Here is a 25,913-nt window from a genome sequence, read left to right as displayed (position 1 = left end):
GCCACTGGGCTTGGTACGCCTACAAGTCTTGCGCATGTTGTGTCAATGGGCATCAAGTTCGAGAGTGCGCGGATGATCTTAAGTGTAAGAGGCCTGGGTGTATCCTCAGTGTCATTGAAATTGACTCCGTCCTCGAACAACGCGCAGTGCCCGAGGAAGACAATCGCCAGTTTATTCTTGCATCTTCCAAACGTTGGTAGGAGGTCGTGTACCCATCCAGTGTCCTTATGAAGTGCGACCTCCGTTCTTTGCTTTGAAAAAAAAAATAGGGAAATCGCCACCTAAGCTGCTCTGGCGCGCCCGCGTCGCAGCGCTGCACTCGGAGCTCTCGCTGGCACAACGACGAGAGGGGGACATTGCAGCACCAAGGCGATCACCGGATTGGGTGGATGGATATCGAAAACACCATTTGCAACGATGGAAAAAACGCGTTCTCTGGTGTTACGCGCGTGTTTTAGGTGGACGCGGCCGAGATTTTTTCGTGTTCTCGGCAGAGGATCACCTCACAAAAACGCCGCGCGCGCCGATCGCGGCCCGTTGACTCTTAATCAATAGCTTGCACACCACCATCCAAGCCAGCCAGCCTCGCTCCCACACTCCGCACCAACTGCAAAATGGACGCCCAGAACTTCACCTCGCTCAACCGAAACTTCCCCAAGAAGAAGTGCGGTAAGCGCCCCCAGTTCCGAGCCATTGGCCGCTCCAGCACTGACATCATTGGCCCCGCAGGTGTCCTCGGCGCCACGGGCTCCGTCGGCCAGCGCTTCATTCTCCTCCTCGCCCTCCACCCGCACTTCACTCTGCACGCCGTCGGTGCCTCGGAACGCTCGGCCGGCAAGAAGTACAGGGATGCCGTCAAGTGGAAGCAGGCGCTGCCCATGTCCAAGGAGCTGGGCGAGCTGGTCGTGAAGAAGTGCACCCCCGAGGAATTCGCTGAATGCGACCTGGTCTTCTCCGGCCTGGACAGCGATGTCGCCGGCGACGTCGGTGAGGACTGATGACAATGCCTCCCTCAGCGGCTCTAAGACGCAGTTTGCTGACGCCCCGTCTTTTGCTCCACAGAGATGGCCTTCCTCAAGGCCAACCTGGCCGTCTTCTCCAACGCAAAGAACTACCGCCGCGACCCGCTCGTGCCCCTCGTTGTGCCCACCGTCAACCTAAACCACCTCTCGGTGCTGGACCACCAGCGCAAGCACTACGGCCTGCAGAAGGGCTTCCTCGTCTGCAACTCCAATTGCGCCGTCATCGGCCTCGTCATCCCCTTCGCCGCGCTGCAGGCCAAATTCGGCCCCGTCGCGCAGGTCAGCGTGGTCACCATGCAGGCCGTCTCGGGCGCGGGCTACCCGGGTGTTAGCAGCATGGACGTCATCGACAACGTCGTGCCCTTCATCTCGGGCGAGGAGGACAAGCTGGAGACGGAGGCGCAGAAGATCCTGGGCGCTGTCAACGATGACGTTACCGGCTTCGTCGACCAGCCGCTGAAGGTGTCGGCCGCGTGTAACCGCGTTCCCGTCCTCGACGGCCACACGGCTTGCGTTTCCCTCAAGTTCGCCCGCAGCCCCGCGCCCAGCGCTGAGGAGGTCAAGCAGGCATTCCGCGAGTATGTGTCTGAGGCTCAGCAGCTGGGCTGCCCCTCGGCGCCCCAGAACGCCATCGTCGTCATGGATGAGCCCGATAGGCCGCAGCCTAGGCTGGACAGAGAGACCGACCGCGGTTACGCTGTCAGCGTTGGTAGGGTGAGGGAGGACGAGAGTGGCATCTTTGACATCAAGTTCGTCGCGCTGAGCCACAACACTGTCATCGGTGCTGCTGGTTCGTCCATCCTGAACGCCGAGGCGGCGGTGCTGAAGGGTTATGCTTAAATGTGTGTTTGAAAGAGCTTGGATTTCCAAGGAAACGTCTTGGTTATGAACAAAAAAGATTTCCTTATCAGTTTTTTTTTCCACCCATACTGGTGAATTCCTTGTGTCCCGAACAACGCCTGAAAGAAGATAGAAAGCTTTGCCATTATCGCAGAAAACCACCGAAGAAACCACCTGTCGCTAGCCTTTTCCTGTTCAATTTGGGCTGACTGTCTATACGGATACGAAGATCTGCCAAGGGCCACCCAAATAATGGCGACAACGCTAAGAGACCTTCTCCACTAAGCGTATAGCACCTGATCTTGAGTCCGGTAGATTTCAATGGCCGGGAAGTCGGCAAGCGGCACTGCTGTCGGCTTTTCGATGCGAATCCTCAGGTTCGAGCCAGATGATTCGCCCGCGATGAAGGACTTGAACAAGACATGGGCCACCCTCTCGGCGAGTGCCTCAAGTGTCTCGAAATCCGTATTCTCAACGGCCTTCAACACAATATCCTCCACCACATCATACCCATCAACCGCCCCCTCCGACACCTTGTCGATCCACACGCTCACCAAGCACATCTGCTTCTTCATCCGCTCATTCGCATTCACCCCAATCAGCGTCGGAATCGCCATCCCCCTCACATACAACTGCCGCGCAAACCCCACCACCTGGCCCCCATCCCCCCCATAAAACACCATCCACTCCACGCCCGCGCCCGTCCCCAGCGTGCTCGCCTTCGGAAACCCGACATCCAGCCTCAACGCCTCGACCGCGCCCCCCGCCGCCGTCCTCACCACCGCCTCGCTCACCCGACTCGCCACCTCCACCCCGCTCAGCCACCCGGACCCGGACCCGGACCCGGCACCGCCCGCATCGCCCGCACCGCCCGCCAGCGCCCCCAACACGTTCTTGCTCAGCACCCCGTAGTGCACGGTGCTCGCGTCCAGCGCGTCGCCCGCCGCCGCGCCCGCGAAGCGCGCCCGCGCCGCGACGCGCAGCGACAGCGCCACCGGCTGCGCGCGGTCTGTGCGGCCCCAGACGTCGTGCCCCGCGCGCGCGACCAGGCGCAGGCCGCGCAGCGAGACGGCGTCGGCCGTCGCCGGCCAGAGCGCCGCCGCTTCGTGGAAGAAGTGCTGCGCGTGCGCGTGCGTGTGCGAGGGCCGGTCCGCGTCGGTGGCGCGGGGGATGCGGCCGGGGAGGAGGGCCATTGTTTGTTTTTGCGTGGGGGGGTTTGAGGGGGGCGAGTGGGGGGGTTTTTTTTGGGGGGGGGTTTTTTTTTTTTGGCGTTTTGCGTTTTGCGTTTTGCGTTTTGCGTTTTGTGGTTGGTTGTTTGTTTGTTTGTTCGTTTGTTTTTTCGTGTTGGACTGGTGGGGAATTGGTTGGGAATGGGAATTGGTTGGACGGAGGAAGGCGTGGTGGAGCTGGAAGGCTGATGACGGACGGCGGGGTTTTGTACCTTGCAGTGGAACCCGGGCTAGTCGCCGCGCGAGCGCGTCATCACGTGATCAGAATTTTTCATACCCTCCTACTACATTGTCTTCACGCGCTGGAGCACACTTTCTCCTTGTCATCCAGCAACATGAACCACCGCTCTACTTGATTCCTGTCAACACCATGCGCCAGCGAGCCCGACACTTCGACGTATCCAAAGGCTGTATGCGAGATAGACGCGCTAGCATCTGACACATCCACTGGCTCCGGATGCGGCAAGGTCTTGAGTTTTTTTTGGCGGGACTTCCTGTGACGGTTGGAGGTGTTCCCCGCCCGCCTTATTACCTTGAAGTCAAGATGCCCTTGGTTCCCTCGATTTTTGAGTGACTCAATTTTCCTCATGTTCACGATTGGGTTTTGCCTGGATAGAGTGTTCCCCGGCAGCCCTACAGAATCGAGCCTCGAAATCGCCATGTCCTCGCTTTGCGCCTTACTGTGTACGTGCTCTCTCCAAGTATGTTGCCCAGGTGAGCAAACCCAGTCGCGTGAGAGCCCAAGGCCCGTGCTTTCGGAAGACGTGTTTAACCAACTGTTTGCCTGGAAATCACCCAGTCTCAGTCCACACCCCAGTCTCCACCCCAAATCGGGGACTGGTTCTCTAGGCCTAGTTCCAGCCGCAGTATACGCAGTGACCGTTCCCCGGGCATCATTATTATTCCAAGCCCGATCTTTACAGTGCTCATTATATTGCGTTCTATAGCTCTCATGACAACCATTCCCAAAACATCTTCCCTCAGTAGCTAGCGCGGAAAACTTGGCCTCCGAGGGCGATGCGTATACGCGTTGCACAATTTGCGCCGAGGAGTTTGAGCCTTGCCAGGACGTCCACCTGATACTTTGCAACCACGAGTTCCACCCCGAATGCATTGGCCCTTGGCTGCTCAACGTGAACGAGCGTCGAGACGTGTCCGGTACAGTAAATTTCCTATTACGCCTAGCCCTGACCTAATGATCTACAAGGGCCCACGCCCGCACCCACCATCATCGCCACTACCTTTTTCCAAAAAAAAAAAAAGAATCTTAATACGCTAACGTTGTACTTTTATACAGCCGCATCCATCCCAAACCCGCGTCGCCCACGGATGGGCACCACCCCGACTCCGAGCACCACCACAACAACAGCGCCAGCACCCGCCGCTCCGCCTTCATCGTGGCGCCGCCCCTTTCCCCCACAAATGCCGCCGCCGCCAACATGCCGCCGTCTCCCTACTACCCCAACCGCCGTGGCGTCATCCGCGACCTCGTGCACCTCCGCGGCCACGACGCCACCTCCCTTTCATTCGTGTCTTGGCGACCGTGGAGACAGATAGAAGTCAAAGAATAATTTTTTGGACCTGGCTTTCCTCTTCCGCAGACATGACGCAGAGCATTTACCTGCCAGAGCGCTGGCGGGTTTGCTCGCGGCGGGTCTTCTCCTTGGCTGTTCTCGTGCGTTAGCTTTCTTTCATCGCTCATTTTGAATGTGTGGAGCTGAACTTACCCTCGTCGTACACCAAGAACTCGTGGAGAGCGCTGCCAGCCGGCACCATGGGAAGGACGGGCACCTTCTGGTCGACGACAACCTCGAGGAGAGCCGGGCCCTCGGTGTTCAGGAGCCACTTGAGCTTATCCTCGAGCTCTTCGGGCTTCGCAACGCGGTCGGCTTGAAGACCCATGGCTTCACTGAGCTTGACGAAGTCGGCGTTCTTCTGGTGGGTGTGCGAGAAACGGTCCTTGAAGAAGAGAGACTGCCACTGAGTGACCATGCCCTGCTCCTCGTTGTTCAGGATAATGACCTTGACGCCAATGTTGAACTCAGCGGCGGTGCTGAGCTCGGTAAGAGTCATGCTGAACGACGCATCGCCGTCGATGTCGATGACGAGAGCCTCAGGACGGGCAACCTTTGCGCCAATAGCGGCCGGGAGACCGAAACCCATGGTACCAGCACCTCCAGAGGTGATCATGGTACGCGGGTGGGTCCAGCGGAAGTGCTGAGCAGCCCACATCTGATGCTGGCCCACACCGGTGGTGATGACAGTCTTGTCACGAATGTTCTCGGTGAGCTTGCTGAGCTTGTCAACGACAACCTGGGGCTTGATCATGCCGTTCGCACCCTCCTTTTCGTAAGCCCAGGGGAAGCGCTTCTTCCAGTCGTTAATCTGCTCAAACCACTCGGGGCGCTCAGGAACAGCGTTAACGTACGGGATAAGCGCTGACAGATTCGTAGCGACATCACCCTCGACGGCCTCGGTGGCCTGGACGACCTTGTTGATGTTCTTGGGCATGATCTCGAAGTGAACGATGCCGCCACGTCCCTCAGCGGCAGCGGCGTGGGCGGCAGGAGCAAAGCGAGCGACGTGGCCGGTGATACGATCATCAAAACGAGCACCGAGAGCAATGATCAGGTCTGCTTCCTGCATGGCCATGTTGGCATACGCAGAGCCGTGCATGCCCAGCATGTGGAGAGACTTCGGGTCGAATTCATCGAAGCCACCAAGACCCTGAAGAGTCGTGGTAACCGGAATGTTGGCCTTGTCGGCAAGTTCCTTTAAGAGCTTGGGGCCGTCGGGAGCCGAAACGATACCCTGACCGGCGTAAATGACGGGCTTCTTGGCGATGTTGATGAGGTTGGCCGAGCGCCTGATGGCACCCTCGAGCTGAGCCCTGCTCAATTCGCGCGCGGCCAAGCTGGCAGCGCTGGGGTGAGTCGGGAGGGCACTGTCGACCGGGATGGGCTTGTTCAAAGTGCCACCGGTGATATCCTTGGGTAAGTCGACGAGGACGGGACCAGGACGTCCGCTAGTAGCAATCTCGAAGGCCTCGTTGATACGGCGGGGCAGCTCGGCGATGTTCTTGACCATGACATTCCACTTGGTGCAGGCCCTGGAGATGCCAAGCATGTCGGCCTCCTGGAATGCATCCGAACCAATGGCAGACGTTACCACCTGACCACAGAAAACAACCATGGGCGTGCCATCCATCAAGGCATCCTGCATAGGGGTGACGACGTTGGTGGCGCCAGGGCCAGAGGTGACGAGAACAACGCCGGGCTTGCCCGAAGCCCGGGCGTAACCCTCGGCCATGTGGCCTGCGCCCTGCTCATGTCTGGGGAGAACGAAGTCGAAGTGCTTTGAGTTGTAGATGGCATCGAAAACGGGGAGAATGGCGCCTCCTGGGTATCCAACTGAGTCATCTGGTTAGTGCACTGCTGGCCGACGAAAAAATAACGCGACGGCAGATGACAACATACAAATGTGCTTCACGCCCTGTCGCAACATCATCTCGTGAAAGATCTCGCCGCCCTTCATGCCGACGAACGAGTGGTCCATCTGCGAGTGGTAGCGCGAGGCAACCTGTGGTGGCGCGACCTCGCGATTGAAGGCGGACGCGGGAACAGGTCGCTCGGTCTGCTGGGCGGCGGCGGTGCTCTGGGTGCGCTTGATGGCATTCTTGACGACGGGCTTCTGGGCATTCTGCTGGACGGCGGCGACATTGCGGTAGGGCGAGACGGCGGCGGGCGAGGGCGTCGAAGAAAAACGGCGGGTGGCGAAGTTCACGCTCTTGAGAGCGCTGGGCGATTGGCGTGCCTTGAGCATGGTGACGAGGGGCGAGCCGTGAGGCGTCGGTCGCGAAGGAGGAGGGGAGAGGTGCCAATGGCCAGGTCGCAGGCTGGGAGCACGCGGGGAGCACGGCGGGTATCTTGTGGGCGAAAGGAATGCGTGGTGGTGAGTCAAGAATAGTGTGAGGGTTTGGTCGATCATTTCCACCTTGCCGAGGAGGGGGCCATCGCTCCGAAATCGGACCAATTGGGGCTTTTGGAACCAGCATCACGCCCGAGTGCCATCCCCAGCCTTGGCGCCGCTTAACGCCTAAGTCCATGCCAGCCCGCCGCTCCTGCAGCTCAACCCCAACCCCGGCCAGACCTCCACTTCGCACCGCATCACCGCATCGCCGCCATGCAGCCTCCCCCCCGGGTCAAAGGCCACGGCCGCATGGCCTCCAGCGACGAGCGTCGTCGCAGTGCGTCTCTGTGCCCCACGATGCCCGCCTGCCGTAGCTGACTGCCGCCGCAGTAGCCATCACCCGCCGCTCCACCAAAGGCCCGCTGGACGCCGACTTCGACGAGTGCGTCATACCATACCCCAGAACCTGCACCGTCTCTGCTGATGCCCCATCAGTCCTCTAGCCTCGCCGGCCGCCGCCAACCAAGCCGGCCCTGCGCCCTTGTCGCCGAATCCCTTCTCGCATCCGCACTTCCAACAGCAGCAGCATCTCCAGCAACCCATCACTCCCACCCGCCAGTCTCAGCTGTCGCCCGCCCCCTCCACCCCCGCCTCTGTCCTCGAGTCCACCGACAAGGACTTTGGCTTCCTGCTGCACGCCAACAATTTCCATCCCCTCCCTCCGCACACCACGCCGCATCCTTTCCTCTCCGCCTCCCATCAGCCTCCGCCTTCTGCTTCACTTCGCGACCTTCTTGATGGGGGACACTACCGCTCCGCTGCCATCGCGGCTGCCAAGGCTTTGGTCACGAACACCACGCCCGCTGATCATGCGCGCATTTTCTCGCTCTTCTACGTGCGACTGGCCTGCTTGACACTCCTGAACCAGCATGCTCTAGCCGCTGCCGAAGCAAAGCTACTTGGTGATTTGGCCAGCGCCTTCTACCGGAACCCTCTGACCGGCTCCCACATCGTGCCGTGGGAGCTGCGCGTGCTCTCTGTGCGACTTATGGGCTTGGGATACGGCGACTGGCGACGCGGTGTCATGGGCTACTACGAGCTGGCTCGGGAAGCAAGGATAGAGGCGATCAAGTCCCACGACCCTAATTCCAAACAGATATGGAAAGGCAGACTGAGGGAGCTCGCCATCAGAGTCGCCAATGCGCTGATCGAGATGGGAGAATGTGAGGGTGCGGCAAGACATCTGGCAGGGCTTGTTCGCGCAGATTCGGGGACAGACGAAGCAATTGCGGCAGAAGAGAAGGCAGACTCGGCATCATTGAGCCCGGAATCAGCGCGTTTGAAGTCCATGGAAGCATTGACGTGGATCAAAGTCGGCGACATTGATGCTGCAAAACGCTGCGTCGCCGCGTCGCCCTCGCCTGCTCCTCATACCCCCTCTGCTGGCGATGCTCCGCCTCCTGCTGACCCCCTCAATGCTCTGGTCGCCATGGCCGAAGCGGACTATCCCACCGCCCTGACTATATGGGACATGCTGGCCGCCGAAAGTCCTGATGATCCCATGGTCACGCAAAATCGCGCAGTATGTCTACTCTATGTTGGCCGGATAGCTGATGCGCGTGCACTGTTGGAGGATCTCATAGACCATGGGGAGAACTCGTCTTACGCTTTCCATGCCTTGACGTTCAATCTCAGCACCATCTACGAGCTTTGCACTGAAAGGTCGCGGGAGCGGAAGCTTGAGCTCGTCGACAAAGTGTCTGCTCTCGAGCCGAGTGCAATGGGTTGGGAAAGACAAGCTGGAGACTTCAAGCTGTAGAGCAGCCCAATGTCCTGAAGAGAGCGATATCAAACGTCTACGATTATGAACATTAACAAGCTAAGGACCTGAGGGTGGGCAAGCATCTGACGGATCAAATGTGTTTCTTACAACTTACTCCAATTGTCTCCATCTCGAGCCTCAAGGCCTCTGGACAGTTGCTGTTGCGATTTCGGCGTCTCCAAGTTTTCTCCATGCTGTCTCCACATTTTGCTCTCGCTTAACTCCAAATTTCTGACGTTCGCAATGTTTCCTATTGGCTAAGAGTCTCAACGATAGCCGGGAGTCAAATCTAGCTCCGCAAAGGTGTCGGGTCACCAGGAGCACCCACCGCCGCGTCCCACAGCGGCTCCTCCACACCAGCTTCCGGTTAAAGCCGGCATCCAGAAGTACGGACACCAGCAAGGAGCGCCTTGCCGTGGCTAGGCGTATGGCCATCGACCGCAACTAACGCGACGCCAACATAGTCGCTACTCCCCGCGAGGGCGCGAACGAGCGCCGTAGGAGCAGGCGCTTAAGCGCTATCTTCAGACCCGGCAGGCATAGCGTTGCGCCAGCGGGTGAGGAAGAGGCGCCACCCCAACCGCCCGCGCCGGTGAACGAGAGGTGGCTTGACATCCGCAAGCAACAAGCGACAATGTCTTCTCCATCGCCGGAGCCGGACACTGACGGCCCTGCTCCTCTCAGAGCGTGGACCTTTGGAATGACAAACCCGAACCAAATTCGAGAGGAAGGCCCAAAAGAGCGGGCAGCTGAAGCAATCTATGGGCAGGGACGAGATATCCTCCCTGCGGACTGCTTGATGCCATTTTTTTGACACATGATAATGATGCTGCTGCTTATTAATCAATGCGTGCTGCTAAGCAGCATCTACCGTTGGTGATGGACATTTGTATTGAAAACCCTACACTGTCTTCATTCTTGAACTCCTCCGTGTAAGACTGTATAATCTCGCATCTCTCTGGTGTTTCACTTTGCCCAAGACTCGCTGGTCTTTTCTTTTTCACTCTAAATATCTCTCAGCAACGTGCTAAACAGTTTCTGGGGCTAGCTGCTAGATTGAAGGCGGTTGCTCACTAAAGGCGACGAATAGATGCTGTATCATTCTTATCCTTGTGAGGTCTACAGCAATACTCAAAGAATGCTCTTTATCATTACTATCTGCTATCGAGGCTCATCATATGAGAACTTATATCATGATATCCCCAATTTCTCATCGAGTCTCGCAAATTCAATCGATTACAACAGAAAAGCCAAAGTATGACACGCTGATGCGTCGTTCCGGCGTAGTATTTGCATGCTTTCAGAAATACAAGGCTTCTCACCACACGTAGACCAAGAGAGCTCTGTTAGAACTCAAGTAGATGTACCTCGTTCGATACAAAGTCTTGTTAGCATTCATTGACATATGATCACATCAACAGGCTTAGGTCTACCCAAACCAGGATGCCCGGTGACCCGTGCATCTGGTCAACGATGCGGCAGTACCTGTGCGCCACCATTTAGCTGGCTGCAGACGGCTCAGATGCATGTGACGGCCTTGCCTGCAACAAGATTGGTGCGGTATAAAATTCCCGGATACTCCGATGTCATTGTTTTGGTCACCATTCGGAGTATTGGACTTCTTCGCCCCTGGCTCCAAGAGCTGAGGGAGAACGGTTCTGCCGGCACTAATGTCCGATCAGACACGCCTACTCTCCTTTGGGTGTCCCCTTGGCTGGAAATGAAACACATATGAGAATCCACTGGTCATCGTTTGAGACAGTTGATGATCAACATCTTTCCCTACTACTTTACCGCATTAGCGTCAAGAGAACGCTCAAGTAAGCATCGAGTCCTCTCGATGGGGTAGTCTGTAACGTGTTCGGGCAAGGTACAGACCTCTTGATGGATGGAGCTGTTTGTCTCAACCCCACCCCTCCTCCTCCACCCCAGCCGCACCTCCAACACACCAACACCCCACAAGAGCAATTGCCAGCACTGTCATCACACAATGCCGCACGCACACCACTCATCTACGTGTCCGTATCGTCATCATCATCATCATCATCATCAGCGACTGTTGATGTACGTACGCACCAAAACCTCCTCCTCCTCCAACAATGAGGCCCCGTCAGTACAATGAGCAACCTCCCCAGGACGCCGCCGCGGCAGTTTGTAGTGCTCAGTTGACGCAATTGCCAGTTCCGAGCATAGCAGAAGCTATACTCAAGAGCATCATTGCTGTTGAAGTAAACGCAAGATGACTGAAAGGCTTGCTTTGCAGAATGGAGGAACGAGGTGAGGTGTGGGGGGCACCGTTTTATATTATATCCTCCTCAGTCCAGGGCCGAAGAGCACGGGTGCGCGGCCAATCATGGGGTGGCCATGCGGTGTGCACGTGTGGAGGTTCGAAGCAGAAGGGGATGTGATGTGTGCGATGACCGATGACGAGCAAGCGACACGAGCTCAAGAGGCCGTTGGACTGAGCACGGTAAGACATCGGGAGTAGACCGCTGCGGATAGCCACACGCGATGATCGAACCGAGCAACAAGATGCAAAAGGTAGGTAGGTATGGTGAAGAAAAATTGCCAATGCAGTAAGGGTATCTGTTTTCGCCTGCTCTCTCCTTCCCCTCTCCCCTCACCTCCCCCCATCTCTTCCCCTTGACCCCTCACACCAAGCCCGCGAACCTCCTCGCAGCCCACCCCGCCCCATTCTCCATGTACTCCTCCCTCATCACCGCCACGCCCCTGAGCCCCTCCCCCCTCTCCCCCACCATCCTCACACCCCCCCTCCACGTCGCCCCCACCGGATCCTCCGGCCTCGCCACCCTCACCACGTACTCGCCCGGCACCACCGCCCTCAGCTCTTTCCTCAGCCTCTCCACGAAGCCCGGCAGCAACGCGTTACCGCCCACGACGACGACGTTCGCGAGCAGTCCCGGCCACAGGGCCTCCGGCAGCTGCTGCAAGGACTGCATGACGGCGGCCGGCAGGCCGGGCTCCGCGAGCCCGATGTCGCTCGGGTGGAAGAGGAGTTCCGGGACGGCGAAGCGTTCGTTGCCGAGGGGCAGGAGGTCTTCGGGGGTTTTGCTGGCGGCCATGTCCGGTGTTGCGGCTGTGGTGGTGGTGGGAGTGCCGCCGCCGCTGCCGCCGCCGCCGCCTGTGGCGTGGGCGAGCGTGCCTAGACGCTTCGCTTTGGCGGTGGCCGAGGGGTCGTGGGGGCGCGCGAAGCCGCGGGTGCGCTCGGAGTAGTCGGGAAGGACGTAGTCGACGACGATGGAGGGGTCTGTGGCTGCGGAGGTCTTGTTCTTGTGGGTGGTCGTGGACGAGAGGGCGCCCCCCTTCCATGTCCGCTCGAGGTCCCGGGCGAAGTCGGCCGAGATGTAGCACACGTCTTCTTTGATTTCGTTGACCAGGTGCGTCTCGTCCATGAAGTTGTAGGCGCGCAGCGAGATGAGCTCTTTCAGGTGGTTCGTTAGGAACTTGCCGCCGACTGTCAGGCGGCGGATGGCTGAGTGGAAGGGCCGGCCGTGGTGCAGCGGGGTGATGGTCGTGTGCGAGTAGCCCGTGTCGATGAGGAGGAGAGACTCGACGGGGGAAGTGGTGGTGGCCGGGTCGCCGAAGAGGGCTGGGATGTCGTTGTAGGCGTTTAGCACGGGGGCGAGGCAGCGGTAGTAGGAGGCGAATTCGAACTCTTCGAAGACCATCTGGTCGCAGTTGGTCTGCAGAGCTTGCGGGGAGTTGGGGGCCTCGGTCAGGACGAGGGCAGTGTCGTGCGGGTCGCACTGTTTGTGCGAGCATGGTCAGCAGCAATGGGAGGAAAACGAGGGATTGTGTGTACCTTTAGCGGGGCGTCGTTCCCCAGAAACTCATGGTCCCAGATGGCCTTTTCGCCCTCCCAGTTCACGACGAAGCCCTTCTCGACGGGCCTGCGGAAGGCCATCTCGCCAAAGTCCTTGCATTGGTCCAGCTGCGAGCCGACCCAAATGCGTCTGTCCCTTGCGCGAGCTATGCAGTTTGGGCTGATGCGGCAGGTGGGCTCGGTGGAGCTGTCTGGCGGGGCGAAGCCAGCCTTGATGTTGTAGGCGCCATTGTCGACGATCAGGGTGTTGGAGGGGAGCGACGGCTTGGCCTGCTTTGCAGCTCGGGGCATGGCGGGGATCGAAGCGGGGTGAGTGGTGGGCAGCGGCGGAGATGTCAGTTTTCGCGTCGCGGCGCGTCGCTGGTGACGTCGATCGCTCGAATCTCGGGTGACGTTATCTCATAAATCAGACCCTCTTGCGGGAGGATGCCAAGCGCCTGAATTGGGTTTAGCATAATATAGCAGATTAGCGCATCGTATATTAGCTAATTAGATCGCATCGTTATCCTCCTCCGTAGGAGGATCTAAGTATATATAGGTCTAACTTTACGTATATCTATTATATCTCTACTAAGAAACGATACCCTCGTCTTTAGTAGTATACTTCTTACTACTAATACTATTATAAGACCCTAATAGTATATATAATCGATAGTCTAATTAATTCCCTATAGCTATAAGTAGGTATAGATTCTATCGAGTAGATACTAGCGAAGCTATTAAGCTTCTTAAATAGTCCTTCTCTAAGCTCGCCCTTCTACTAATATATATTCTCTAATAGGTCTTCCGCTATTAACGATAACTCTAACGACGACGATAATACTCTTTCTAGCCCTAGCCTAGGCTCTAGCGATTCTAAGAACTCGAAAGACGATATAAACGATTCTATATACGTTAATAATATCCCGCTTAGTAGTCGGCGTACGAGAGATCGATATATATAATATAGTATACGATAGAGGCTTTAAAAGGTATTTACTATAATACGAGAGGTTAGTATAAGCTTTAGATATCTCGCTATTATATAGGCTAGTAAAGATATCGACCTATCTTCTTATATAAATATAATACTAGCCCGGCGATAGAAGAAAGTATATAATATCTTTAGAGATCTAGTCGTTTAAGTACTCGTATTATTAACTATTAGCGACTATCGTAAAGAGCTTAATATTCTTATTCGTTATAGTAATTTATATATTCCCTCTAACCGCTACTACGGTCGTTTTAATTATAGTAAAGATCTTAAGAATCTTAATATCGAACGTACTATTAAGAATCTATAGAATATTACTTCTACGTAGTATAGTATACTCTTAAGGGTTATATCTAATTAACGCTCCTATTAATCTAGCTATAATAGTAAACCTTAGATAGTAGCGATTACGAGATATATATATACTATTACTAGTATAGTCTATTATTCGCGCTAGCGGATTAATTCGAACTTCTTATAGTCTACGTTAGATACGTATTTAATAAGCTTTAGAACGAAGCGAAGGATATTATAGACTCTTAGCGGTTTAAATATATACTATAGATATATATCGGCGAAGAGGTTAATAGAGACTATCGTAGAAGAGATAAAGATACGTATATATCTCGACTTTCTTATCTACGTTACTAGAGAATTAAACTACTAAGTAACTACTAAGAGATCTTCTCTTAGTACTTAGTATATATTATATATACGTTTCGGAGATATTAACTACTAAGTAACTACTAAGTCGTTCTTCCCCCGGGTTATCTACGGTTATTAGAGACTCTAATTACTAAGTAACTACTAAGTTATAGTTCCTCTAGTTTTAGCCGCGTTTATTAGAGATATCTAACTACTAAGTAACTACTAAGTAGTAGTTTCCCTAGTTTTACCCGTATTTACCGGAGACTCTAACTACTAAGTAACTACTAAGTAAGAATCTTACTAATATTCGTATATATAAAAGTAGATTAAGCGCTACGTAGCGAATCTATATACTATAATATACTACGATAATATTAATTTTAAAAGTATAATACGAGATAAATATCTTAGCTATAAGGCGGTTATACGTAATCTTATAACTTCCGCGCTTATTATATATCTAGAGATACTAGAGAACGGCCTACGTTAAGATATATACGATTTTACGATCGAACTCTACTAGAGCGATATAGTAGAGTCGCCTAGTATCTTTAGATCTAACGTTAATAATATCGATAGTTAGATTATACGTAGTCTTCTAATAGATACTATCGCGAGGGTTTTTCTAAATACTATTAAAAATATCTTTAAGAATTACTAGTCGCTTCGCCCTTCGATACTAAATATTTATCGTCTAGATATATATAAGACGTTATATTAGTAGCTTAGCGCGATTTACGAGAACGAAGAAACTATTTAAAGTATCTACGATATCTATAATAGTATATTTCTATAATACCTTAGACTAAAGAGCTCGACGGATTTCGAGAATCGTCTTTAGCTCGTATATAGCGACTAACTTACGTTATAGTTAATACGGAGTATAAAGAGCTAGTAGTATCGCGCGAAAGAGTATTACGATCGACGTTAATAGCTACTTAGTATTTCTACTTAGTTCTATATTTAGATAAACTTCGTAAATACGCTCGTCCGTACGTATTAGGATTCTATCGACTATCGCAAAGAGACGATTTACTATATTAAGTTTAATATTAAGTTATAGAATCGTAGTTAATATAGTTAAGATAACGCTAAGTATTACTAGCTCGAATCTCTTTTTATCTAAAGCTATACGATTCGTATAGTAATATTATTTTATACTACTATATAGTAGCGCGCGTTACTCGATACTACCGATTTTAGCGATATAGATAGGGTTAAGAGCTCGCTCTCTCGTTTATTACTAGATTAGTTTCTTACTCTTATAGACGACGTTTAAAGCTACTTAAGTACCGAGGATACTTAAAATAGATTAATATACGAGGATATTAGCTTTCGTATCCTTTATCGATTTCTACGTAAAGTAGAATTACTATTAGCTATACGATATACCGTAAAGTACGTAAACGTCGATCTATTACGATATCTAGTAGATTCGTTAATCGTCTTATTCTTTAGAGCTACGTAATATAATTACGGATACGAGATAATATACTATTAATAGCTTCTTAAACTAGCTATCTCGATACCGAATCTCTAAGCTACTATTCTATTATCCGGCCTTATAAATTAGATTAGTAGACCTAATATTTAGAAGTCTATCGATCTTAGACTAGAGTATCTTAATTACGTATATTATATTAAGATAAAGTACTTTAAGAACTCTACGTATAATAAAGATACGGTCTTTAGTCGAATCTATCTCTTAAATATATAGATACGTAGCTATAAGGCTATAGTCGAGATAGCTTTCGATAAGTATACGAGCGGGAGCTATACTACTATAATAATATAAAACGAGATATTTAGTCTTACTCGAAAGCTATTTCTTAACGATATAGGCTCGCTATAGTTACCCGAGGACTTAGCGAGTATTCCTCGAATATTCGACTTAGAAGACGTATTCCTTACGGATTTTATATAGTTAGAAGAGAAGATTATTCGGTTTAACTAACTATACGTAGACTAGCCGGAGTCGGCTAGGCTTACGCGACTTATCGGTCTAAACGAAAGTTATATTAATCTAAAAGTAGACGTAAAAGACGAGATTAATATTATCGACGACCTAACTATTAATCCGTATATAGATAACGATATATAGCTCGAACGTAAGTCTCGAGCTATAACTACTAAGTAACTACTAAGATATACTATACTATATATTCTTCGCGGATTAGTATATATAGTCGGAAACTATAACTACTAAGTAACTATTAAGATTTATCTAGCTATATATTCTCCGCGTATTATTATACCTAGTCGGAAACTATAACTACTAAATATCTACTAAGATTTATTCGGCTATATATTCTCCGCGAACTTAGTATATATAACCGGGGATTATACCTACTAAGTAATTACTAAGCCGTATATTTTCTATAGTATATATCGCGGTGCCGGAATCGATAACTACTAAGTAACTACTAAGATTTAAAGGATAGTATATTCCCTTAAATTATTATAGATATAAGAAATCTAATACTTCGTAGATTCGTATATCGCGTATATCTAAGGTTATTAGTATATATTATAGAGTATTATATATATAGTCGTAAAGAATTAATTTTAATTTTTCTACTACTATTATTATTATTATCGCTACTATCGTCTTCGTCGTCGTTATCGTCGTTATCGTCTTCGTTATCGTTATTATTATTATTATTACTACTCCTATTACTACTACTACTATTTCTACTACTACTACTACTACTACTATTACTACTACTACTACTACTACTTCTATCTATATCGACGTAGCCCGAGCTCGTATAGATTAGACCGCTATACCCGTCCCGCTAGAGCTAGAACCCGGATCGTCGCCCTTAGACGGTAGTTTTTAGATAGAACTACCCGGTTCTTTTAAACTAGAGTACTTACGGGTAAACTTACGCGGATTTTTTTTATGTACTAACTTTAAACACGCTTCTCTTTAAGAGGCCGTACGATACCGGGTATAAGCGTCCCTAATCTTAGAGATATAGTTAAATATATCTTCTAAATATATCTAATACTCTAGATCGCCCTACTAATAGAGCGAGTAGCGGTCCTCTCTAAAGAGCTATCTATCTAACGTAGTCTCTATAATACGTTCTATATAGAATATATTCGCCGAGAGATTACGGCTACTTTCCGCCGAAGCGGAGTAGCCTAATTTTAACTACTACTTCTTAGTAGTAGTCGCTACGTAGAGCGGAGCCGCCCTAACGGCTTTCGCCGATAATCTATACGCTACGCGCGGCTAGTTAGTAATAGCTACTAAACTACGCCTTACGTAGTTATAGGTATCGATAAATGCTACGCTATAACTATATATTAGCTAAGATATAAATACTAACTAGAATATAGACTTACGGAGCGGGCTACGCCGATATATTCTACGACGAAGGAAGAATCGAAGCTACTAAAGTAGCCGAAGTAGCGAGCGCTAAAAGAAGAAAGATACCGAGAAAGAAAAGAGCCGAGATCGCGCGAGCGGGCCTATATAGTATATTAATTATATTATCTTAACGTATATTATAATATTTACTTACGGGTACTATTACTATTACTATTACTACTACTACGATTACTATCTATATCGACTATTAGTATCGTATCTTATATTAGTCTATATTAAGAAGATCTTACTATTACTTCTATAGCTTCGGCTCCGGGGTAACTCTATCTAGATTATCGGCGGGCTTCTACTCGGCGCCGTCGTTATCTTAGTTAAATATAACTATAGATAGGGATACTCTACTATTCTTTTACTACTACTACTATTACTATTACTACTACTTTTACTACTACTACTACTATTACTACTATTACTACTAGTACTATTACTACTATTATTATTAGTACTACTATTATTACTGCTACTACTAGCGTAGGCGGCTATAGATACGATAAGTAATATCGATAGTTTAATTAATTTAATTAGTATATATAAGGTATAAGGCACGAATAAGAAGCTTAAGATAGATATAAGAAGAGGGCTTATAATTAATAAACGAATTCTTTCGGAATTTAGTCTTCGCCCGTAGGCCGAAGGGCTTTTATATATAGCTAAGCGAGAGTTATATAACTAGTATATAACTTCTATAAGTCTCGTATACGAAGCGTATACGAGACGCGGCTATAAATTCTTATACTATCCCCTCTACTATAGGGGTCGACTACGACCCCGTAAAGAATAAAAAAACTCGAGAATCTTATATATCTTCTATAAGGAAAATCTTTCTTATTAGAAAGAGAAAAGCTCGCAGCTAGAGTCGTTAAGAAAATCCCTAGGCGTGGAAGCCGTAGCCTATATTCCTTAGAATATCCGCTTTTACCTATATTATAAGTAGGTGCGCGGAGTATACTTAACACGTACGACTATTATACGCGGGTCGGATATATAGCGCTATATACTAGAGTAGTAGAAAAGTTTAGCTACTCTAGACCGTTACGCGGCTTAAAGTATCCGAAAGTAGAACTCTATTAGGGGTTTAGTTTTATATAGGAAAAGTAGTAATTACTTCCTACGTAATAGCGGTTATTTCGTCTTTTATCTTTTTAGGTTTATAATCGCGAGTCTCGTATATAGCTTAAGCGTTTTAGAACTATTATTTATACGTTCCGAGTATGTATAGTATACGCGGCGCGTACTTTCCCCCTAGTATTCCTTTATAGTAATTATATTAGGCGTATCTACCTTTATAGAGTTTACTACTACTACTCGTAATTCTTAGTCTACGGCTAGGTTTAGTAGCTAGTATCGTTATACCTATATCTATTAGCTAGATAATAGGTTCTTACCCCTTTACGAGTAGTACTTAGGCGTTAGATAGATATAGTTTCTTCTATTAAATAGGTACGTTTTTATAGAGTCCGGGCCTATACGTTTTACGTACGCGTGCCGTAGGAGAAGCTAGTAAGAAGCCTCTATATATTAGAGTTCTCTTACGCGATCGTTTTTCGACTCTACGCTATATCTATTTTCTAATATAGCTTTATCTTTAACTTTCTTCCGCGGCTTTACCGCTCGTCCTTCGACGTCTCCTATTACTCTAGAAGCTAGTTCTATAGATAGTATAGATAAGAAAGAGGAGAAGCTATTTTATATAAGCTAGCTTAGTCTTAAATTAGCTTAAGATAAAGATAAAGGTAAGGCTCGAGCTCGCTATAAGCCGTTTAGTATACGGGACGTCTCTCGACGTCGTCTCGTTAGTATCCGCGGCCTAGCTTCTTATTAAGAGCCGATTCCGCCTTATTATAAGGCCTTTTATAAACGTTATCTTTTATACTAGGCTTTCGCTTCTTAGATCGATAATAACGTAAAGAATATTATTAAGTAGGGCTATATACGTAAGATACCGCTCTCGAAGTACTAGAGATATACTAGAGCGCGATACGATTATATTTAGATAAGTTTTATCCTACGATTCGTATACGCGTTATATCTTTAGCTAATTCTTTTCGTCTATTTAGCCGCCTCTCGAGTTTCGCCGCGCTATAAACGTGTTATCGTTTATACGCTAGTAGGCTATTCGTTATAATACTTCTAAGAAGTAGAATCTAGTTTATAGCTACGCCTCTAAGTATCTTAACTACGTTAAGAACTTTCGCTAGCTCGAGAAGACTCGCGTTAAGAACGCTAGCGGTCTTAAGAAGTATCTATACGCTCGATAGATCTTTCGCGACTATAACCTCTAACGTAAATAGATAAGGGCTTTCTTAACCGTTCGCTTTTACTTTTATTAACTCTTAGTATAGCTTAGTATAGGCGGTATCGGTCTAATACTCTCTACGAACTAACGTATCGACGTAACTACCGAGAACCGCCTTCTACGTAGCTAAAATAATCTTTTTAAGAAGAATAGCCTCGACCTAAACCGCGATAAGTTCCTTAACGAGAGTAATAGCTAAAAGAGTATACGATAATACTAGTACGGGCCCTTAGTAAAGTAAGAGATAAAGAATAAGTAAAATTTAGTTTTAATATTTAGCGAGGTTTTAGGGTTCTTTACGAGTTAGGCTAGGCTTAGAGTTTTATATAAATTAGATACGCTTCTCGTACGCGGCGCTTACGCCTAGTAATAAAAATCTATTCTTCTTATATTATAGTTATTAACCTAAAAGTTTTCGTAAGTTAATCGGTTCTATAGAATTTCCTAACTACGAAAGAAACTACGATTTTTATTCTAGGTATCTTTCGGCGACGTATCGATCTCGGCCGTAGTATAACGATATATTTAGTAGCTTTCGCCCTCTAACCCTAAATTTCGAAGACTAAGCTTTTACCGCTTCGTCTTATTTCTTAAGCCGAGAGGCCTTCCCTATCCGCGTTTTATAGGTTTTTCGCCTATTTATAGTAAATCCCCGCGTACTCTTCGTACGCTCTTCGTATCTTTAGGGTTATTTCCTAGTAGGTCTTTTTAAGGTTTTTCGCCTTATTATAAAGATTCTCCGCGTACTCTTCGTACGCGTTTCGTATTCGGTAGGTTTATTTCCCTAGAGTACCGTCGACGGTATTTATCGAGTAGTTTCTAGTAGTTCTCGAGTTCGTACTCGTACTTCTACTTATTATATTTATTTAGCTAGCCTAGCTATTTAATAAGATACTACGAACCGCGGAGGCCGTCTTTATAGTTAACGACGGTCTTAACCTTCTATATATCCTCTAACTCTATAGCGGGCGGTTAGAAACCGGGCTTTACGGAGTATAGCTCTAGAAGGGATATATAGAAGATAAAATAGAGCCGCGCTATTAAGACTAGTAGCTTAAGCTAGTAGACGGAGTTCCTAACCTCCTTAATAATCTTAAAGAGATCGAGAAATCGGCCGTCTAGCTTCTTATAAAATCGCTTCGTACGAATATTCTTCGCGGATAGTAGAACCTCGTCCTTTATTTTAAAGTGGCGATCTAGGCGGCCTTTATTATAGTATCGAGCCTAGAGCTACTATACGTATAGAATTACCTAGTATATACGTGCGTATACGCTACGTATACGTTCGATATACGCTTTAGCTACGTTAGGCGCGAGAGTAATATTCTCGATACTTAAGGATACTACTACGAGGCTTCTTATCTAGTTAGATCTAAGAATACCGTCTAACGCCTCGTTATCTATACCGTAGCTTAGAATATTAGGGGTATATTTAGTAGTAGAGTATAACTTATTATTATACGCGAATACTACTTATAGTAGTAGTTTAGCCTAATTAGATTACTTTTAGTTAGAGTATATTCTTAGATACGTCTTAATCTCTTAGTTTTAATATTCTATTTACCCGTTCGTCTATAGATAGAATACCGTACTAAGGCGTCGTTTAATATCTAGTTCGTAGTATAGAGTAGACTAATATTCGCTAGTAAATACTAACCCTCTATTTAAGACGATAGAGTTATAAGAATCTATAGCCGCGTCTCGTATACGCTTTATATACGAGATCTATAGAAGTTATATACTAGTTATATAACTCTCGCTTAGCTATATATAAAAGCCCTTCGGCCTACGAGCGAAGACCGAATTTCTTAAGAATTCGTTTATTAATTATAAGCCCTCTTTTTATATTTATCTTAAGCTTCTTATTCGTATCTTATATCTTATATTCGAATTCTTCTCTTTAAATAGCTGGTTTAGAATATCTTCTAAGCGAATCTCTCTTTTTATACGCGACGCGTATACGTCGCGTATTAAAAACGCTACGGTTATATAAAACCCCTTAACTAAGTCGAACTATCCGACCTCTAGCGAATTAGATAATAACGCTAATAAGATATCTTTAATATCTACTATTATAAAAGAACCCCTTTTTATAACGATTACGCCCGAAGACGTTATTACGAATCTAAAGGCTAAGATTTATAGACTTTCTATAGTAATTCTAATCTTCTCGGCTTAAATTATCGAATTAAACGCTTTAATTAAGGGTCTATAGAAATATATTAAAATACTCTCTTAGCTAAGTATATTTAAAACGTATACTTTTTATATATATCTTAACTCTAAAGCATAGAAGGCGATCTAGCGAGAAAAGAACGTTTCTAAACTATAAACCGCGACCTAGTACTATTTCGATAAATAGATTAACGAGTTAAATAATAAGTTTAATATATTTAATCTATAAGACTAGAATATCGAGAAGTAGACTTATTAGGCCCTCTAGAGCCTCGCGAAGTATAAAGTAATCGCCTAATACGTTTACTAACGCCTAGATAAATCTATAATCTAAAAAGAGCTTCTCTTTAAGGAGTTTAAAGTAATCGTTTAAGATTAAGTAAGAAACCCTATCTTACGGCGGTACGAGAATATAGTTATATTCTACTACTTTCTAATAAAGTCTAGTACGTCGTATTAGAAGTACCGCGCCCGTATAGAAAGCCTATATAAATAGCTTTTATACGTAGTAGCCGATAAGAACCTTTTTATTAATCTCTTCTTTACGAACCTTCTAGAGATTTATTATAAAGAACTTCTTAAATACTCTATAATAAAGACTATCTAGGGAGTTAAGAAACTCTATAACTTAATTATTAGTCTTAAGTAAACGCTCGACTTAGTTAAAATAGCGTAAATAGAGAAATAATAGCGCTAGAACGTAGGCTATAAACGCCTACGTCCGGCCTACTCTACTAATAGTAGGCGAGGTTAGTCGAGAAACTTAAACTAATATAAGCCGCCTCGCTAAGAAGACTTCTAGAAGTCGACTTATAAATAAGGCGTAGGCGCTTCGTATACGAAGCGTAACTTAGACTTCTATTAATTTAATAAGAACCCGGCTAGTAACTAATCTTTTTCTAGAGTCGATAACTCGAAGAACGATAAGATCTTAAAAAAAAAATAGTTCTAATAGCGGCCCTAAGCCGTCTACCTCTAGAACTAGTCGACTAAGACTTAACTAGATAAATCGTTATAAACGTTCTTCTAGAGTCGCTAGAAGGGCTAGTAGCTTTAAAGACTCTCTTAAATTTAGAAAGCGATATAAATCTTATTAGATAAGATCTAGTAAGTATTTATCGCGTATTCTTCTCGTACGTTAAGCGTACGCTCCGCGTATAATTCTTAAATAGCTACTCTATAACTATATAGAACTTCTATAAACTTACCCTCCGGGCTAAAGACGGAATAGGCGTTAAGCGAACTATTAAACCGCGCCTATTCTAAAGCGCGTTCTTTAAGAATTATAATCTAATTCTCGGTCTAAACTAGCTAAAAGCGGCCGATCTTATCGCCCGCTTTAGTACGAATACTTTTAAATAGAATAATTTATACTAAGACCGTATTAAGCTTATCTTTATAGTATAATTCGCTAGTTAACTAGCCTTAGATAATTCCGTCTACTAGATTAATCTAGAAGATAAGATTTCTAGTTAGAACTAGCTTCTACTAATATAGAAAGATAGAAATCGTAATTCTACGTATTATCCGCGACGTACTAGCGCCGCGTATACGTAATATATATACTTCGTATTAAAAGCGTAGAGTAATTTTATTCTTATAGCCGTAATAGTTATCGCGCTATAAGAAGGACTTCTAAGTTAATACTAAAACTTTACGGATATCGTATTAAACGAACTAGCCGGTAAGCTAGCCTAGAACTCTAAATATAACTATATAATCGATTTAGAGAATAATAAGTCGCCGCTTTAAATATCTATCTATAACCTCTCGCTAAGAGAGCTATAGATTCTACGAAAATATCTTAATAAGACTCTTAAGAAGGGCTAGATTTAGCCTAGTAAGTCTTCTACTAGCGCGCTAATTCTCTTCGTCTCTAAGTCTAACGGGACTATACGATTATATATTAATTACTAGAGGCTAAATTAAATTATAATTAAAAATCGATACCCGCTTCTTCTTATTAGCGAACTATTAAACTATATATCTTACGCGAAGATTTTTACGAAGCTAGACTTACGTAACGCCTATTATAGACTCTATATTTATAAGAGCGACGAGTAGAAGACGGCCTTTAAGATAAGATATAATCTATTTAAGTATCTCGTTATATTCTTCGATCTAGCTAACGCGCCGGCTACGTTTTAGAGCTATATTAATAAAGCTCTTAGAAGCCTCGTAGATACTATCTATATCGTATATCTAGATAATATCTTAATCTACTCTTAAAACGAGAAAGATTATATCTAATACGTTTAATAGATACTCTAGCGCCTCTAGAACTAAAGCTTATATATTAAGATATTAAAGTATACCTTCTATATAACCTACGTAAAGTTTTTAGGGTTTATCGTAACGTCTAGCGGCGTCGTAATAGACCCTAAACGCGTAAAGACTATTTAAGAATAACTAGAATTTAACTTCTTTTATAATATATAAGTATTTTTTAGCTTTACTAACTTCTATAGGCGATTCGTATAAAACTACTTCTCTATTACTAAGCCTCTAAATAACCTTCTCTAGAACGCTACTCGGGTATCTAAGAAAGTATCTACGAAGAAGTCTCGAAAGAATCTAACTAAGTAGTATATTTAGTTCTACTAGCTAAACGACGCTACGTATACGTTTTATACGCTAAAAGATATCTTTTTATACGGTCTAGTTCTTTAGTACTATAATCTAGTATTATAGCTAATACTTATTACTAATATATTAGATTTCGCTTTAGCTAGTATCCTACTCTAGCCCTAAGCGTAGAAGGGCGACTAAAAATACTAGTTATCTATTATCTACTATAGTAAGAAGTTTACGGCTATAGAAGTACGCTATAATACGTACGATAAGAAACTACTAGCTATCGTTAAATACTTTAACGTATAGCGATACTTTCTCGTATACGCCTCGTACCCGACGCGCGTACTCTACGATTATAATAATCTTAGATACTTTATAAGTACTAAAAAGTTATTAAAACGTTAGACCCGCTACGCTAAAACGCTAGCGAAGTTCGACTTCGAGATTAAATATAAACTTAAAGCCTCTAACTCTACTAATTCTCTCTCTAGGCGATTCGATTACGTATTAGAATTTAAAGAGGTTAAAAAGAAGATATATCTAGATACTATATTACTAACGTTATAATAGAAGCTATAGATATAGAAACTTATAAATAGTTCTCTAAAAGCTATTACTTCTACTACGCGCGGCGTATATAAAGAGTATATAAAAAACTCGCGCTACGATAGTTAACTAAATAATACGCTCTTCGTTTCTCTATTAGAACTTATCGCCGTCGTATATACTAGCGCGGCTAGCGAAAACTATAATAACGCGAGGGTCTAGAATTTTAAACTTTTAAATAAGAAAAGCTTACGGCTAGCGTAAGCTCTTACTAGTATAAAAAAAGCCTAGAGCTTCGTACTACGTTAAGTAATAGTAGTAGCTATACTTAACGAAAAACTAGCTATAGAGAAATCTCTAAGATTACTATTTTTATTTATTAAGAAGGTCTAGCGAAAAGACGATACCGTCGTCTAGCGCTGGACTTAAACTTTAGAGAAACTTACGACTAAGAATTAGTTTTTTAACTAAGATAGTCTTCTACGCCGCTATATAAAGGTTTACGTCTCTTATAGTACCCCTCTACGGAACGAGATTATTAGGCGTAACTATAATAATTCTACGGGCGGCTACTATAGCTTTAAACGTATATATAAAGTAATTATATATAAGTATAAGTAGCCCGGTCTAAATAAGAA

General features: G+C 46.4%; 5 protein-coding genes across 5 annotated transcripts; 2 read left to right on the top strand and 3 right to left on the bottom strand.

The window, feature by feature from the left end:
• Positions 1–614: 614 nt before the first annotated feature.
• On the top strand, positions 615–1,862 carry BKCO1_380005 (aspartate-semialdehyde dehydrogenase; the record flags this gene model as incomplete). Its single annotated transcript, XM_020275260.1, has 3 exons — positions 615–669; positions 730–987; positions 1,063–1,862. 3 exons carry the CDS (start codon positions 615–617, stop codon positions 1,860–1,862), a joined length of 1,113 nt encoding a protein of 370 aa, XP_020128699.1.
• Positions 1,863–2,143: 281 nt separating this feature from the next.
• On the bottom strand, positions 2,144–3,055 carry BKCO1_380004 (folic acid synthesis protein; the record flags this gene model as incomplete). The annotated part of the gene is made up of 1 exon (XM_020275249.1): positions 2,144–3,055. The coding sequence occupies one exon, from the start codon at positions 3,053–3,055 to the stop codon at positions 2,144–2,146; it is 912 nt and encodes a 303-aa protein (XP_020128700.1).
• A 1,653-nt stretch (positions 3,056–4,708) lies between these two features.
• Positions 4,709–6,913, bottom strand: BKCO1_380003 (acetolactate synthase; the record flags this gene model as incomplete). Its single annotated transcript, XM_020275238.1, has 3 exons — positions 4,709–4,758; positions 4,819–6,501; positions 6,568–6,913. The coding sequence occupies 3 exons, from the start codon at positions 6,911–6,913 to the stop codon at positions 4,709–4,711; spliced, it is 2,079 nt and encodes a 692-aa protein (XP_020128701.1).
• A 360-nt stretch (positions 6,914–7,273) lies between these two features.
• BKCO1_380002 (tetratricopeptide repeat protein 15) lies at positions 7,274–8,819 on the top strand (the record flags this gene model as incomplete). The annotated part of the gene is made up of 3 exons (XM_020275227.1): positions 7,274–7,337; positions 7,391–7,442; positions 7,496–8,819. The coding sequence occupies 3 exons, from the start codon at positions 7,274–7,276 to the stop codon at positions 8,817–8,819; spliced, it is 1,440 nt and encodes a 479-aa protein (XP_020128702.1).
• Positions 8,820–11,473: 2,654 nt separating this feature from the next.
• BKCO1_380001 (actin family protein) lies at positions 11,474–12,957 on the bottom strand (the record flags this gene model as incomplete). The annotated part of the gene is made up of 2 exons (XM_020275199.1): positions 11,474–12,589; positions 12,646–12,957. The coding sequence occupies 2 exons, from the start codon at positions 12,955–12,957 to the stop codon at positions 11,474–11,476; spliced, it is 1,428 nt and encodes a 475-aa protein (XP_020128703.1).
• Between the last annotated feature and the right edge of the window lie 12,956 nt (positions 12,958–25,913).

The sequence above is a fragment of the Diplodia corticola genome (assembly GCF_001883845.1).
Source record: "Diplodia corticola strain CBS 112549 chromosome Unknown scaffold38, whole genome shotgun sequence".
Classification (NCBI taxonomy): domain Eukaryota; kingdom Fungi; phylum Ascomycota; class Dothideomycetes; order Botryosphaeriales; family Botryosphaeriaceae; genus Diplodia; species Diplodia corticola.
Note: the sequence above shows the minus strand (reverse complement) of the source record. Positions and strands in the feature narration are given on the sequence as shown.